Source organism: Cololabis saira, chromosome 19, assembly GCF_033807715.1.
Source record: "Cololabis saira isolate AMF1-May2022 chromosome 19, fColSai1.1, whole genome shotgun sequence".
NCBI lineage: Eukaryota > Metazoa > Chordata > Actinopteri > Beloniformes > Belonidae > Cololabis > Cololabis saira.
Genome location: NC_084605.1, coordinates 22,854,407 through 22,873,001, shown reverse-complemented (window position 1 = coordinate 22,873,001; position 18,595 = coordinate 22,854,407). Strand labels below are relative to the sequence as shown.

The window sequence follows — 18,595 nt, the reverse complement described above, 5'->3', positions numbered from 1 at the left end:
GATACTGACTCCACAGGTTTGGACAGCACTGCGTAATGGGGGCCTGTCACTTTCTTTATCCCGATGGATCAGTTGCTCTGGAACTGGTCATAACTGACTGTGGCAGGGTGGAGGATTGGCCGTGGTCTGTGGGGGAGCAGCGCACAGGTGGTGCGGGCGTGGATCAGCTGATTGGGTACAGGTGTGCCCAATCCATCTCTCCTCCCTGCCTGTACATTTAAGGAGCGGCTGCACACCGGCAAAGGGGGTTCGTAGGAGAGGAATGACACAGAGCTGGAGTTGGAGACGACGGCTGCGGAGTGTGCTGGTGCATGTGTGTGTCTAGGTGACAAATAAGTTTGTGCAGGAGTGTTCTTCTGCTCACTTTGCTGACATCTTTTGTAGAAATCGACTACCACATGTTGGAGATACCGTAGTCGATAAATGTCAAATGAGGAGACAAGTTCAAGGCTACTGCTCCCATACATCTGGATCATTGTGACACTAGTTAGGGCCCGAGTTAGGCCCTATTGTATCTGTAGGAATTTTCCTTCTTCCGACGAAAGGAGGGCCTTTTTGCCCCCCTAAATGTGCCCCAAAAGTCACCAAATTTTGCACGCAAGCCAGGCCTGGAGAAAAATGTGATATTTAATGGTTTGCATTAATGGGCGTGGCCTAATGGCTCAACAGCGCCCCCTAGAAAACTTTGTGCCTCAAGCCCCACCATACGGTTTGACGTACATGCACAAAAATCGGTACATACCTGTATCATATCGCAACTTAAAGAAAAGTCTCTTGGCGCCATGGCCGAAACCGAACAGGAAGTCGGACATTTTTAATTAATCATGTAATTTTGGCGCAATTTATGCCATTTCTTCAGCCGCTTCTTCGCCCGAACCATAACGTGCACCCAGGTGTGTTATACATCAAAATGTGCGTCTCGATCCTGTGACGATGCGCATTACTTTTTCTCAGTCAAAAGCGTTACCGTGGCAACGATAGACACCAAAAAGCGCGCCCCCCCCTTCATCTGATTGGTCCATACAGATAAAACTTCGTGCCTCAAGCCCCACAATACGGTTTGACGTACATGCACTAAAATCGGTACACACCTGTATCATGTCCCAACTTAAAGAAAAGTCCCCCCCCTTCATTTGATTGGTCCATATTTGATAGTTCCTACTTTCTGCCATAACTTTTGAATGGTTTGACATAAAGACTTGTGGGTGGTGTCATAGGACTCGGTTTTGAGTCCTTGAACAAGGTTGGTACAAATTAGCCCTGTCCCTTCATCTGATTGGTCGATATCTGATAGTTCCTACTTTCTGCCATAACTTTTGAATGGTTTGACATAGAGAGTTGTGGGTGGTGTCATCCGCTAAATGTCCAGGCCTGAAGACATCTACATGCAAGTCATACAAGCGCTTCCACTGCAGCCTGAACATGCACAAGGGTGCGATGGCCCGTTCATCGCTGCTTGCAGCTTTCATTTGTTTTTGTTGTTGTTTTTTTGCAGAAGTACAGTGTGATCCTTCAGAAACACAGTGTCTTTCGTGCGATAACAGGGTGTGCCTTTGAGATGTTGGTTTAAGGAATGAGAAGCATGTCGCTGCTTCAGCTCAGGGTTACATAACTACCAGCTGAAATGTCTGTGACTGCAGTGTCTTTCCAGTGGAAGCGTCTGGTCTTAGTTAAATCCAGGTGGGGACTCTCCATCTCTTGGCGATGCAGAGCATCAGACGTGAAACATATTATGCAATAGACCTTCAGCAAATAAACAAAACAAACCATTTCCTATGAAATGTATTCTGTTATTCTCCAAAGTGAAACTGTATTTTGGAAACTGCTAAATTAATATGACAAGGTCAGACTTCTCAAAGCGCTCTTTCATCAAACTGATATTTTGAGGGGCTAATCTCTTTTTAAAGGGGACCTATTATGAAAAACAAGTTTTTTCTTGTTTTAACATATATATAGTGGTCTCCCCTCACCCTGCCAGCACAGGGGAGACAAAATATCATGAATTTCTGCAAGCTCTCTGACCCCCGCCTTACAGAGTCCCCCAGTGTCACATGTTTTTTTTTGAGCCGATTAGAATCTGCTCCCGTCGTTACGTAACGACGGGAGGAGATTTCCATAGGTTCAGCCTCCGCTGCTGAAACCACGCCCACAACCAGATCTCTACGGAGCTGGAGCGGTCCATCCTTCAGCCAGTCGGACGCTGCGCCGCGGCGGAGCGGATCCGGGTTGAATCCTCCAGGTTCCCGGGTGGTTTGGGAGCTGGGTCCTTGGGGGTCTGTCCCAGGTCAGACCAGCTTCACCCTCCGAGATTTTCAGGCAAATCTGTCGGTTTGATCACCGATAACGGGCGATGCGCCGCGGATGCGCTCCGGAGCCGATCTGTGCACTGGCCGTGGGGTTGCGGCGCCCGTCGCGCAGAATCCGCCGGGCAGATCCGGCTGAAATTCCGCTGGTCGGTCCCCGGGAGTCCCTGCTACCAGTCCAGGCCGGTTCCTGCGGTCCCGGCCGGTCGGAACCGGTCAGATTCCCCCGTTAAAGCCGCGGTGATGCGCGCTGCTCCCGGGCGCCCGGCGTGGCTCCGGGGCCAGCGTTCAGCATCCGCCGGGTAGATCCGGCTTAAATAGTGCATAAATGTTATTTATATATACAACTCATATTTTATTTTTTTAACAATAAAGTTTCCATTTGTGAAAATTCAGTGTTGTGATAATTTACAGGCTCGGGCTGCTCTGGCGGAGCAAGGTTTATTCTCCTCCCCTGCTACACGTCATTCAGGGAGCCAATCAGCACAGAGCCTCATTATCATACCCCCCCCTTCCCTAAAAATGAGGCGCAGAAAAAGAGGTTAGAAGCGGTAAAACTAGTGACAGGGCCCACAGGCTGGATTTATGATTTATGTAGAAAAAACAAGCTTTAGATTGTTTTTATGACATTCAAGGCCTGTTTAAAATATACATTAAATGCCATAATAGGTCACCTTTAAGACTTACTTACAGCCTTGAATCTTGCATATTTTTGAAACCCACTTGTACTTGTTCTAATAACAAAATGGAAACTGTTTCTATCTCGTCGTCATACTTGGGATCAAAGACAAAGTTGTCTGCTCCCTTTTGGCATTATCTCTACCAAGATTGATCCATTTTTACTGTCTGACAAAGTAGGCCTTTGTTCCAGCTTTGAGTAGAACTTGATTTTAAAGCATGTGCTTTTGTAAAGGCTGAAGTTGAGCAAGTTTTATTTGATCTAATTTAAAATTGCAATGCCAGTGCAGGTGGTTCACTCCTTAGAAAAGCTGCAACTCTGAGTGACTGAATGTGTTGCTCAGGATCACCTGTTAATCCCTGTGGAACTGCTACCATCAAAGACCGGAAATACACCCTCTTCTTGCTACTGATGCTGGCGGGTATCATTATCAGCTCGTATTTAGGTCAATGATAGGGACCTCCCAGTCTCTCCCTCGTTCATAGAAATCCATTAAGGATATCCACCGTCTCCTTCCTCCCACCCTTTGATCACTGTGTGTTTGTGCTATCATTAGTTTAAATAAAAATCACACTGAGGATATATCTACCTCATTATGACATTATAAAAGGTCACTCCTCACAATGCCATGGGGTTAAAAGGTTAAAAAAGAAACTCAGGCAGCGTAGAATCATGTTATTTGAAGCACATGCATCCTACCTCTCAATTAGGGAGGATGTGTCTTGTGTTAATAACCCAGTTTCAGTGAGAGACCTCCTTTTGCTCAGTCGGGAATACAGTCCAGTGGTTTATGTTGATGTTGGACAATAGCATTGTTCAATTGTGGTTCACAAAGGCAACGCACGTTCCTGCTTAATGAGTAAAGCTAGCGTCTAGTGCCTCGCAGTAATCAGGTTTAGTAACATGACAATAAAATAGGTCAGATCACATCTTTGTCTGCTTTGGGTTGTAGTTGGAAAGAATGGCATAGACGTCACTTTTAAACTCAATAATATTCATACATTTCATTTAATCATTCATCCTATTGTTTACGGTCTTTGATGTATTTTTTAATTATACATCAATTGAGGTTTGTTGAACTAAATATAATATCTGACATTAAAATGCCATTTATTAAGCCAAACTGAAATGTTTCAATGAAGGTAATAAAGCAGCGCCAATAAATATTTGCAGTGTTGGGCTCAGGGGGTCCCCCTGATAAGTTGCTTTTACATCCTCTTGTTCACTCTCTTCCACCAGTCTCTCCTTCATTTTCTCTTTTATCATTACTTTCTTGAATCTTTTAATGGCCTTTTTCATTGTGTCCACTGTTGTTGAGGTGTGATGTAGCGCCGCAGAGCGATACACAGTTGTGACAAGTGAAAAGATAGTTTTGTCCATGCAGATGGGACAATATTTCCTCCAAATCTATTTGAAACTGACATTATAACATGTAAAATAAGTTGTTTTTCTGCTTTTGTGTCCAGCTGATCACTACTTGAAGTATAACTTAGTACTTTTTGAAAAATTAAAGAAAAAAGAAAAAAACTTTATGCAGTCAACAGAGGATTCAGATTTTGGTGATTCTCTGTTTTTTTTTTGTTTTTTTTTAGTTGGAAAGAAACAATGTGTTTGAACATGAATTAAAAGTTTCTTTTTTCTTCATGTGATGAACTATGATGACGAACATGGCAAAAATTAGAGATGCCCAGTAGGGGTGGGCGATATGACCTAAAATTAATATCACGGTATTTTTCATCTTTTGAACGGTGACGGTATAATATCACGATATTTTTTGGTACGTTTTGGGAGGAGTAGCCTGTCCTGTCCCTTTATGTGAATAAGGTTAATATTTTTATAATATAATAAGTAAATGGTAGTATCCTTATCAAAAAGAGACATGGGAGAGTATTATGCATTCTCTCAACATATTTATTTGGCAAAAAACCTAAAGATCTTACATATATATATATATATATATATATATATATATATATATATATATATATATATATATATATATATATATATATATATATATATATATATATATATATATATTAATTATATTTATTTTTATTATATTATATTTTAAATATTTTGTAAACCTGTCTTAAAATGTAATACTGGACCTCGGTTGGGCTGGTTGGACAGCGGGTGGTGGAAAATGTCCCTTAATTTTAAATCCAAAACTTGACAGGTTTATGCCATGAGTATTCATATAGAGTAATCCCTTGTTTTTCGAGAGGGTTACGTTCCAAAAAGAACCTGTGATAAGTGATATTCACATAGTAGCAACCCTTTTTTTTACAATTATTATACAAAGCTTCAAATTGCAGAGATCAGCACCGCCTCGCACGTATTTCACTGCTGTTCTGAGCCGCTGTGTCCCGACTCGCGCTGCAGCGTCTTTTTCTTCTAAAGCCCGCGGTACAGGTGTGTTTTTTCGAGAGAAGAACATGGTTATGGGTATTTTTTTGTCACTCTTTTTCTTCTGGGTAAAGATTCTTTTAAACCGACATTCATTCATTTTTTCTCCATCTTGAAGTCTGTGATTCGTATTCCAGCAGGTTGAAACAGCGCTCTGCGCTCCGCTGCCGTCAAAGACCCGCCCAGCTCCACTTCTGATTGGCTAGTGTTTGTTTGGTTGAGCGCCAGAGCTGCTTTCCTCTCATTCCATTGGTAGACGAACTCTGTTGACTCAAACTTTTTTTTCTCTCTCAAACCTTTTTTTTTTTTTTTTTTTTTAAGCAGTCAAACTCGCACGCCGAGAAAAAAAACTCCGTACGCCGGAGATCCGGCACGGTGCCGGAATACTTTAAGCCCTGCATTTCTTACTACTCTTGTCGTAAGGTGTAGCAGCAGTAAACGATGCCTGCATTGAAAGCTGCGTAGTCTTGGGACGTGCTCCGCTGGTGTTGCTCAGCAGCACCAGCGGAGCAGCGGTCCCAGCAGCAGCTGCTGGTCCCACTTGCGCTCGTTTTGGCCCGGGTTTGGTCTTCATATTCACGGGCGTGCGTGTTTTTTAAGTGATGAAACAGGTTGCTTGTGTTTCAACCTCTTGCTGTCACAACACGGCAGCAAACCTTGCATATCACCGACGTTTTTAATGCCTTATTTAGGCTTATTATTTTATAATTGATTTATTACGGTATTGACGGTATTGCAAAATCCATGTCGTGGCGCAGTTTCACACCGGTGATGACTATGACACCGGTGTACCGCCCACCCCTAATGCCCAGTGGCAGCTTCAACCTCTGGTGCCTTGTCTTCCCACCTTGATTCAACCCAAATAATGCCACTCCAGTGCCTACATAAAGATGTGATCATTTATTTTTGTATTCTACTGATTTTGATTAAGATTTTGATATTAGGTATACTAAAAGTACTAAGTTGGTTTTTCAGATTCATAAAAGTTAGTAATATCATTTACACACCACAGAGATAGTGGAGATACGATCCCCATCAGCGCCATGTTTTTATTGTGGAAACTAAATATAAATGTGAAACCTGTTCACTTTCCCCTTGGTGCTACAAGAACAACTCTGTTGCTCTGTGATTATTAGATTTTGAACATTTCATTTCACTCCTGCAAATGTTTGCCCCGGGGCGGGGGGGCACCAGCTCGTTCCGAACGACTGCACCAGATGTGCTGACAGACGTTTTCAGTCACAGCTGGCACATAGCCATCCGCAGACTGATGCACACAGACAGCAAATATGGAGTTGCACAAAAACAAGTTGGGCAGACTTGGATAACAGCTCCTTATCAACATTTTGCAGAGGAATTTGATGGAAGATAATGGAATTTTTCATTGATTTATTCAGTGAGATGGCAACTGTTCTTTTCCTGCGTTGGCCAGCTTAAACACCGTATGGGAAGGTAAATCGCATTACCGTGACTGTATATGTGAGGAAACCCAATAGCCTACATTTAAAAAGCATTATGAACTGCTGCGAAGAAATATTCTAGCTCCAATTTGGTCAGGTATCTGAGCTGAAAAGATGAGAGAAAACTGGAGCACTTTGTCATGAAATGGAGATTATGTTATGAATGTGGCACATTCCAGTCAGCCGTCACTGACCAGTTATGGTTTTGACATTTCTAGTTTACGCTGGTTTCTGATGTGGGTCAGTGGTAAATGGGGTCCACTGACTCACGGTGTCAGATTGTTGTCTCTGAATCAGCAGGCCTCTCTGCAGCTGGTGTTGTGAATCAAATCTGGAGCTGATGGAGGCCATGAATCGAATGTAGTCATTGTTACTCAAATAACATAGAAATCCAAGTCACAAGAGACTTGCTAAGAAATTGTGGCAGTCATGGATCAAATGTAAATATGGGTCACACAATAGTGGACACGTGTTGTTGCCCTGCTGGTCATTTGAAGTTTGTATCCGCATTTTCAGAATTTCAGGCAATTTGCAGTCTAATAAATGTAATAGTAATTGCACTGGCTTGTAGTTAGGACAAAGACACAGTGTTAGAATTATGAACAAAAAAGAAAACAACAAAAGAAAGTTCATTTGTAGTTTTAAACATATTTAGTGTTTTTTTTACTCCTTTTTTACCTCTTCCCCAACCTCATTCCTCACTCCAACAGCCTCCAACACAATTACATACAGATTGTATGACCAATAGCTATTGAAGTTGGACAGTAAATGCAGTGCTACAGCAGCTTATTCTGTTGGCATGGGAATTTTTCTTTCTTGTGGATTGCCAAAGTATCGGATTGGAACTCGGTATTGGCTGATACTCAAAACCAGATGACTCCGACTTGGACTTGGGAGCACACAATTGTGATCAGGACATCCCTAATGCAAACTAATGTTAACTTACATTACTTACATGCTAGACTAAAGGGTGCAACTGCTCAAGTGGTAGTCCAGTAGGGCTGCAACTAACGACTATTTTAATAGTCGACTAGTCACCGACTATTGAAACGATTAGTCGACTAATTGGATAATTAGTAAAAAAAAAATAAAATTTAGTATGAGATTGCTTTAATTATGTGGCAAATGATAATAAACACAAGAAAGATGGCACTAGAGCCCTGCTATAGCGGGACTGTTTTCTTCATCCTGCTCCCGCCCGCATCCGCAAAACTCTGAGAATTCATGCCCGCACAGCGCACGATAATAGAGATGCATTGATTTAGTTTCTTCTCCCGTCCCGCAAGAGAAATGTCCAGACAAATCTATCTGATTTAATGTTAACATGATCATTGTGGAGCTTGATGGATAATTGACAGTTCATAGGCACCTGACCGAAAGTTAGATGCAAATCCATCATTGTCATCATCACACAAGCTTTTTCGGTCTTCGCACTGCATCAATTATGTGATTGGTTATAAGGTCGTTGTTATGAGGTTATAACAACGAGAGTAGGCTGTGAGTGGCTCAAATAACACTAATAAATAACATGAAATAAACAAAGTTAACGAATGAAACCAATTCATTTAACAAATGAAAATAGGCTTAATATCTTACCAAGGCGAGTCCTTTTCGTTCAACACTCCGACATGCTTTCTCTTCAAATGCATTACCGACGTGCTCCCGTGAAAAGCAACGTCGGCTTTGCAAACCTTGCAAGTCATCTTTTTATTCGCCGTATTGAGGCTAAAATGCTCCCAAACTTTTGAAGTTTTATTACCTGCAGCTGCGCTGAGACGCTAGCGCGCATGCGCGACTGTTGTCAGAGATTGTATTGAAGTGTGATGCCTCACTCCATTGGAAAAACACGTCTGGCAACAATTGTCGACAATGGAATTCATTGTCGACAATTTTGATTATCGATTTTTGTCGACGTCGGCGAATCGTTGCAGCCCTATAGTCCAGTTGGCATCCTCTGGTAACCCCATGGTAGATGTCTTCAACCGGGGGGAAGGTTAGCTGCTTCAGGCTGCTTAGCTTTGCCCCTTCCATCTCAACCCAAAACTGGTTGCTGCAGTGTTTTAGCACATTTGATAGCATTACACGCCGTATTGTCTTCAAAATAGGAACGATTATCTTCAGTTAGGCCTCAATTCACAGCTCAAAAATCAATTCAAGCACTGAGCCAGTACCCATAGCCAGTCATCAAATAAAACACCATACCCCTAATTATACATATGACTTTTTATAACTACCTGATGAGGTACAAACAGTTTCAACCTTTGCAGAATTGTCTGGGATGTGAAATATAGGTATAAACCTTAAAACAATTTAAAACATTTTTAATTAAATTTTATTGACTGGATACAGTGTCACACAAGTATGACGTTGCAGTGTTACGTAGCAGAGGTTGTCAGTGGAAACGCGAGGTAGATCATCATCAGGGCTTCCTATTCCTAAATGTACCCAAAACTGAGCCGTACCACTCATGGAAACCACGCTATCTTTAGTGAACTGTTGAGCAGCTTGTCCCAAGTAAGAGTGGGAGAACATTTTCCTTCCAAATGTTCTCAAATTTGCTGGCGGAGTACTGTTAAAGAGGAGGAGACACAAGTACTACCATCTAAAAGGCAGGGTAAGCATCTCTACTCGACTTCTTGTCCAAAACACTTCACATTTACTTTAAATATCTCCTCACCACCAGCTTGATGCCTACCTGGTGAATATGCTGTGTATAAAAACACACACACACACACACAGAAAAAGGCTCTGTAAACTGGAAGAACACAAATCACACCACAGATCGCACCTGCAAATCACAGATGGGGTGGGGTTCCTGCTCGTGCAGATGAAGCGAGGGAAGGGGAGAAAGAGTTTTCTCTGAGAGCGTTGGAGTAAGGGAGGATCTCGCTCTCTGTTTATGGTTGACGTTTTGTTACGGAAATCAGCAGCTCTGGCATCCATAGAAAAATCACTTACCCTACCTTTAACTCTCTTGAAATGGTGCTTTTGGAATCACATTGTAAAGAACCTTAAGTTCTTCAGAAGAATGTGTTGCTTTCACTGGGGTCTGGGGATTAAATCATTTGCAAATCAGTGCATTTAGTATTTACATTTTTGCAATCAACCCATCAAGCATTCAGTCTTTATTCATACTGCTCTTTTGATACAAATAAATGAAGGCCAAAGTGCTAACAGACTGAAAATATATAAAAATAGCTCATTTAAAATAGATATACAAAGCATTTTCTGCACAATACACAGAACACTCCACAAAACACAGAGGAAGTAGATATAATCGAGTGTCACTAAGCGCACTGCTGTGTCACATCAGAGGGTTTTTAACTCAGCAATTTCTGGTTTTCACTGAGTTATGTCTGCCTCATTTCCTCTGACATATAACAGTCAGTGTGCTTTCACCCACTGTACCTATCTGTGGTTATTCATAGATTCATTAATTTGAAAAAAGACTATCCATCTGGTCTCTTTTTTAAGAGGTATGCACAGATGTTCCTCCTCGAAGAACAATGAAATTAGTATCGGTTAGGTTTGCCCCTTTTTTTTCTTTTTTTACTCGGACAGCTGTGTCAGACTTTGATGACATAAAACTGCGTCACCGCTCTGCTCTCTGGCATCTATATGTAGGTCAGTGGGTTATGTGTGTTGTCCTTTTTCTTAACAAGGTGATCAGCAAGGTTCTTGTGAGGAAAAAGAACATCACTTTAAAAACAACTTCTTTCACTTGAAATCAGTATTGCTGTGCTGTTTCACGTTAATCATGCCTTCATTTATCGGTTGATATATTTATATATACACAATGAAAATAGTATCTGGATGGGATACATATATATTTTTTGTAAATGAAGTCTTAAGTGAAACTGTTTTTGTTCCAATGGCCTCTTTTTCTTTATTTTAAGATTTTGTAGACACACATTCACTGAAGCGGGTACCACACTGTTAAATGATTTACATGCAGTCATGTGAAATAGAAAAGAACGTTCCCTTTCAGTCCTGAGATTTGATGTATTAGCACTTGATTTAAAATAAACTAGAGAGGTAATGTCATATCTCTCTGATAACTACATTGGGACTGAAATTCAGTCATGCGGGTAGACGGTAATGCTGAGAACACCAGAAAATGTACAGAATGTCCAAAAGAGCAAAATACTGAGGTGTTGACGAGTCCAGAACTGATTGAGATGCTGCTACGGGGACTTAGTAGGGCTGTGGATTAAAATTGGCCAAAACTCCTTCACTAATACCTGAAACAGAAAACAACCACTTTAAGTTATTGTTGCTTTAGGTGGTTTCAAGCTATTTATCAGGTGTTTAGTCAATTTTGTCAAATAAACAATGACATTTCAATAAGTGTTGCTGTTTTTTAATTATAAGGCTGGTATGTAGCAGATAGTGGTTTTATGTCCTGTACATGTCTCTTTACTTCTCTTTTCAGAGAATCCAGTCCAGCTGGTTTAGTCCTCACTGCCGTCGTGGCTGTGACCTACAAGGTGGCGATACGGTTCGAGGGGTGAGTATTTGCTCTTCTCAAGCCTTGCTCTTCCAAAAGTTTTCTTCTGTTCTTTACTTGGTGAATGACTTTTCTATATATGTTTGTATGGCACATCAAGGGTTGTACTGAGACGCTGATCACAGTAAGGATATAAAAAGATCAGTACCCGTTCTAAACTCTTCACCCTAGTGACACACTTTTCATTAGATTCGTCTATTGAGTTCAGAAAAGACTGATTCTAACAGCACAAAGCAGCCAGGGTCAAAGCAGATGGGTTTATATTAAAGAAAGTGAAGAAAATCTGCAGTATCTAAAAATACTCACATATGATGCCTTGGCCGAACAAATCCCCATCCAGTGAGACATACCCGGAAAAACGTCAGCTCTCATTTTACACGGTAAACAACTTTATCTGAAATATCCGATAAACAGAGGAACAATACAAAAAACCATTTCAAGTCAAAGTCTACGTTCAGATATTTACATGCAGTCAATTCAATAGTTCTCCCTCTTGGAAAGCTAAACATTATTATTATTATCTCGTTTTGTTGAACGAGCGATTAGAGAGAAAATGGGATTATTTACTTCAACAAAATGTGCTGATTTAGTGAAACGGTGTGTTTACCGTTATGAAAATCTCCAACACAGGAACTCCGTGTTTGCAAAAGTGTGTCCTGAAGTTACGTCACTATTAGTTATCCAACATTAGCAACTGTAACAGGGAACTAAAGATTGTAATTAAAGGAAACTGGATAACGTGGCAACAAAACAACTGAGGCGTAACTACAAAGCATGATTATCCGTCCAGGAGCAGACACGTGCGGTCGCACGTGGGAGTAATGATAGCTTTTGCTTTTCTGCTGCGATGAAAAGGACATATGTCACGGGCCAACGTGGGCTGACGAGCTTTAACAGCTGCTGGAAGACAATGATCAGTCCTTTATGCGTTGGTGAAGCGGCCCCAGGTGAAGCCGGACCTGGAGACTGTAAACAATATTTGTGAGGGAGCAAATAAGTTATTCTGCTGCAGGAAACTGCGGTAATTAGATTGATAACTGTTGGTGATCAGAAACAGCTGAATTGAAACAGCAGTTGCATAGGTGAGACTGTAGATTGTGGGTTGTATACTCAGTGATCTGATATGCTCGCTGGCCATAAACAGTATAAATAGTGCATTTACCAGCACACAAAGGCAGATGCAAAGACTGGCCAGCTTTCTTACAAATAAGCGCAGCTTGAATATGCCGTTGTCGTCTGTCCGACATCTAATTGGATAATTTAAACTTTCGGTATGATTCAGTCTAAAAACCATCAAAAGTATCAAGAAGCAATAACAGTGGGGATTATTACATCCTACCAAGGACAAATATGTAACGATAAATATGTTTTAGTATACCTAAGACCTCGATTAAAAGTACCTTTCAGGAATCACATCTCCACATAAAGAGGTATTCATCCCTGACAATGTTTACTGTGTATGTAGTGCCCAAGCAAGATCTAAATAGGCTGAAAAATGAGCTCCATATGGATTAAAGTGAACTTCCCGTCTTGTTTATGGATATAACCTGACCCACTTGAGCCAACCTCACAAGAAAACCCAGTCAGGCAATCCATAACTGCCCACTGTGGACAGTCCCATATGGGTCAGGGCTGGACGGACATGCTGATCCTTTGATTTCCAGGGGCAGGAGAAACTGACTTTGTGCACCATTAGATAGGAAACAAGCAATCAGAAAAGAGAAGCGTGTGGTGGAGGCCATAACCAGTAGGGGTGTAACGATACACTAATCTCACGATACGGTACGATACACGATATTGAGGTCACGATAACGATACGATACGATATTATAGCAGTATTTTTTTAACAACCTTGCATGAGGAACATATGACTGGAATAAATGGTCTTTTTTTTGAAAGACACAAAATACAAAACAATGCTGTGCATTTGCCCTATTGTTACAGTTTGTAATGCTTTATAACTGTTTAAGTTTTAAAGAGAAAGCCATTTTCCACAAACTGAATTAAAAGTAAATGTCAGGTTTGCATTATGCATCTTCAGTTTCATACAAGTACAAATATTTTGCCACAAACTGAATAGTTTCTCTCATGTATGATTTGACTTTTTTCTTTTTTCGGATGCGTGTTACTAATCAACACAATAGATTAATATTAATATTCCAATATTGCGATACACTTTGTCACCTCCACGACACGTATTGTGACGTTTTTGTATCACGAAATTTTGTGGCACGATATATTGTTACACCCCTAATAACCAGTATCAGTAATATCTACCGTCAACAACGTAGCTGTGTGCGTTCGATTTCCCCGAGTCACAGACACATGGTGGCCCTTACTCACTTACTTTATAAGCCTTGACCCACCAAGGCCAATTCAAACACTAAACACGAAGCAACATGTAATAAACTTTCTGTTATCGTTATTATTATTGTTCTATCCCATCAAGGTCATCTTCTAGGTTTACTTACTTACTTGCTTACTTGCATCTTATTTTTTTTTTTCATGTTATAAAACTCACTGTGTGACGCCAGGAAGTTACTCAACGATCTGTATCTAGCCCAGTCTTATAAGCGGGGCTTCACTTGTCCATTAAGTGGAATGAAAAGGTCACTCGCTCAAAATGAAAAGAGCTTTGATTGAGTCGACGGGACATTTGTGTGAAACTCCCTCACATTAACGCATGCTGCGCGTGAGACCGCAGGTGGACCCGTCTGCAGCAGCAGCACTCATCCATTTCCCTGTCACCTAACCCGGACTTGTGAACCGCAGGACAGCCAGGTGTCAGATTTGGCCACATGTAACGACTGTGAAACGTGCTATATTTACCTTTGTCTCTGGCGCAGGCTCTGAATGAGCTCATTTAGTTGAACCGGCGGGGCGAATACGGCGTCTGCTCGGATATTACTTCACACGGTGACAGTCGGTAAAAGCACCAGAGGGGGAGATAACGGCCCCCTGCAGTGAGCAGGTTCGGAGTGAGTTGAATATCTTCTGGCCTGTTTAGCTCGTCATCCTGATGATACTAAATGAACTACAAAGGCAGGATCTCACACCGAACGCAGAAGAGGGCCGCTTTTGGCCGTTGTGAGGATTGATCCAGTCATATGCAATATTTATTTATATCAGTATTTAATGTTTTGTTCTGTAGAGTTCAATTTATGTCTCACGATCACCGATAAAAAGGAGTCTATGAAAGTTTCCTTTCATACTAAAGTTTTTCTTTAGTTTAATACAATTTGAGAAGACACATTTTCCATCCGTATTTCTGCTTGTACAGAAAAGTATGTTAAGCTTTGTCTTCAGTATCTGGTGTGACCTTGTTGGTGTGCAGTTTCTGTAGCTAACTATTTCTATTCTTATCAATCAATGCTGCACATCTGAAGGAAGAATAATAGTCTTTTTTACTTTATCCAAAGCAGCTTCCGCTCTACAATATTACTGCATTTTGTTGCACAAACCGTTTAATGCAGGTGATTATTAGTCTCTTTCTTCTTGGCACTTCCAAAACATCCGTTTTTCTCCTTCTTTAACAGTTCTTGATCTGAAACTTGTGTGCTGAAGCTAGGTGTCTTGCTGCATGTCCCAGTTTCTGTTGAGAGACAAAAGAACCTATTGTATTTGAATATGCTGGTTGACTTTTGGATACATTTCCATTCTCACAACTCCAGAGTCAGTGAAACTAGTCCAAACCATGTTACCGCCACCACCATCTTGAACAGTTGGGTTTTTATGCCGTCATCTAACAAATGTTCTCCTTTTTTTCAGTTTATTTCTGTCAACTCTCTGCAAAAGTTTCCATTTTCATTTGTTTGATTCCGTTGATAATGTCATTGATTTATCTTTAAGAGGTTTTTAAAATGAAAAGGGACTTACAGTAATCTGATGGCTGAGTAGTGATAGCATGATTGCTGTCTATACTATAAAAGGGGAAAAAAATACCCCTTTTCTCTTTTTGAGACCATTTATTAGTGTGTTTGAAGTCATTATCAACTCAAAAACTCTGCTATAACATATCTCTGTCGTTTTGTTTGGGTTGGCTCAGGTTAGAAAAACGTCTCATTTGATGTCATTCATTTCTGCTGAGTGCTGTGACATCACAGACCCGGATGAGAGGAAACTGATCCAGTCTTCCAACTTTTATCATCACCCCACTTGGCATCATGGTGCATTTGCTCTACCTCTGCCTCGGGTGGCTAAAATCTGCAATAGCGTTTCAAAAGAGGCACGTCCTGCAGAAGACGAGCTGGAGTTGATTCCACCTTAAAATCAGCTGTTGTGAACAGAGCCCCAAAGCCGTGTGGTATTCAGACCACAACCATTACGAGTTCAGGAAAATGTGTTAAAAATGTCATCATATGTCTGGTTTAACTGTTAACGTAATTCACAGCCATCACCACGGGTACGCCCTCTGCTGAACCTATCGCAACAGGGCAGGGGCGGGGCTTACGCAGTGACTCATAAACGATGGCTGCTCAGGCGATCTGATTTGTGGTCCTTGGACTGAAACCGTTGACAGAAAACCCGACAGTTCAGCCCAACATGAAGAACCAATCAAGCTTTTTGTGTCATCAACACTCCTTCATTAGCTCGCTTCCTCGCGGCGGCCTCGATACCCGATAACTGTATCTGACCAACGCCGTAGGTATCACAATCAAATGTATCACAATACATTTAAATCAAAGAAATTACCAGCAATGCTTGTACAGTATTGCACTCCAATATTCCCACGAAAGACACGTCGGCGGCGTCTGCCACCTCTGACAGGTTCCCACTGATGTGTCTATTGATTCAGAACTGTAGTGTCAGTTTGTCTGTGAAGTGTGAGAGAAATGTTTCAGCTCCTGCTGCGTGCCGGGGTTCCTGTCATATACTTTTCCTCTCGATGGTGAGAAACTGTGAGTGCATTCATGTGCAGCAGAGTGAAGGAACACATGGAGATACAAGCCACCTATCATGCACACACACACACACACACACACACACCCTTATGCACTCCAGTTCTGTCACGGTTCACCAAACACACACACACACCCCTGGCACGGAGTGGTACGGAGTTCCACTCCCTGATTTATTGTCCCATTACATGTTTGTTCTTCTGTATTTACAGACCTTTCACTGCCCAGATCTATCAGCAGAGAAGTCAGCGAGGCAAGCATGAATGAGCGCCTTCCTCCCGACACATCCTGCTCCTGCAGGGACTGCAGATCATCAGCACATGTGAGCAGGCGGAGCGGCTCAACACCTGTCCTGGTCATTAATTCACCTCCAGCGTCGACGCACAGGAAATGTTCACCCTCCAGATCACTGTTCTTCTTGTAATTCAGTCGTTTAATAAACAGTGAAAATATATGGACCCTCTTTTCCAGCATGGACCATATAACTACGAGAGACCGTCTCAGAGATGAAGGTTAATAGGAAATTGATGTTTAAAGTCTGATAAATAACCTGACGTGACAGTGCGGGTACGGACGGGGTTCTTTATCTCAGATCTATGCTTCTGTGGTCTCGAGACTCAGACCGTGCCAGTTCTTACATAACTACGATGGTAAACTGTGGTGTGTACTTATGATTTAGCAAAGATGCTCCAAAGACGTTAGTAGAAATGAAGGAAGCAACAAACTTTACAGTTTCCAAGGACAACGCTGCCCAAACACACAACTGTATTCCTCAAAATGTTCATCTATGTACTTTATTAAAATTACAAAACTGTTAGGACTATGTCATCTTCTCACAAAAATATTCTTAAATTTTGCCATGTATGTTGAACAGCTGCAACATTTTCAATTTCAATCCCAATACTTTCTTTTGCATTCTGATGTTTAGCTTTGCACATTTGAACATTCTAATGTTTTTTTTTTACCATTCATGATAAAAAAATACTTATTGGAATGGAGGAGGGGCAGAAAACGGGATTACAAGCAAGTTCAAATCCCATCCAGCCCAAAACTGTTACAGATTTCAGTTGCGGCTGGTTAAGAGTTTGGCTACAACATCATCCTCTCACTATTTCTGAGCCTTTAGCCTTTATTTTGATACCACTAAGTTAAAGAGATGTGAACTAGGTATTTATAACTCATTTTTGTGCAGTTATGGGTCCAGGCTCTTATTAAAGTTTGTTCAAATTCAGGCTAGTTATTGCCCAGGGTTGGTGCCGCAGCTGTGAGCTAAAGACACACGTGTGGTCCAATACACAGTACATGTGTTACTTATTGACCACGACTGGTTCATCAGCCACAGATCAATCACCCCGACTGCATTCAAAATGATCTAGGAGACTCACAGTTTATGTTCACATTGATATTTTTGGAATACCTAGATTGATTTTCTAAAGCGTAAGTGTTTTTCATGCTCAGAGAAGAAAAAAAGCACATTTATGGTGATAATTTGAACTGTAATTCTGGATCCCATTAAGACAGATACGTTCAACTGTTGTCACTTTTATTGCTCAAATCAAATCTCAAATGTGCTTTGCATCACTTTGAGCGTGGGACTCCTGCAGTGAAATCAATTATCATTAAATCACAAATTATCACAAGGCCTGGATGCTGATTGGAATCAGTTCAGATTCAATCTTATTCTATTATAGTTGCATTTGAATCATTAAACTCTCTCCAGTGACAGATTTCTTAATATAAATAACTTTGCAAATATTTGTTCAACACCTGTGTGTTTCTTGCCCATTTTAAGTGTTATTGTTGATTGTATTTCCATGATCCGTTTCCACCAGCTCCTCGTGAATTTTAATTCTTCTAAAAGTCACTCTATTTCACCGTAGCAATTCTCCTGAAAGTAAAAGCATAGCCCTATTTTTGGTCTTCAAACACCAAGAAACCTACAGTGTACCATTCTTTTGCATTGCATATTCTATAAAGGATGTAAATGTAAATTATTTTAACTGTCCCCATAAATTCCCTCATTGCATACCCTCATACCTACCAAAGGGAGTAATACACGGCACCTGGCACTGTACTTTTACATTCATGGATTCTTTTATTTTATTTTACGTAATAAATGTAACACGACAGTGTGAAAATAACTGTTCTCTTTGTGACTCAAAGAAATCTGGAGCCGTAATGGAAGCACTTAAGGCTCGGCTTACGTATGGACCTCATACAGGTGTTTGAGAAGAATTTCACGTTTGATTAATCTCCCACAACATGAGTCAGAATTGAGACCTCTCCGCTTCATGTCATCACAGCAGTCCACAGGACCGGGGTGCATAACAACACACTTT

General features: G+C 41.2%; 1 protein-coding gene across 1 annotated transcript in view; it reads left to right on the top strand.

The window, feature by feature from the left end:
• pemt (phosphatidylethanolamine N-methyltransferase) overlaps positions 1-18,338 on the top strand; it is a 94,982-nt gene extending 76,644 nt beyond the window's left edge. Inside the window, exons 6-7 of the mRNA XM_061708640.1 lie at positions 11,284-11,358; positions 16,469-18,338. Of these exons, the coding sequence (XP_061564624.1) occupies positions 11,284-11,358; positions 16,469-16,523 (130 nt within the window). The 3' untranslated portion in view covers positions 16,524-18,338. The remainder of the gene's footprint in view (positions 1-11,283; positions 11,359-16,468) is intronic.
• The last annotated feature ends 257 nt before the right edge of the window (positions 18,339-18,595 follow it).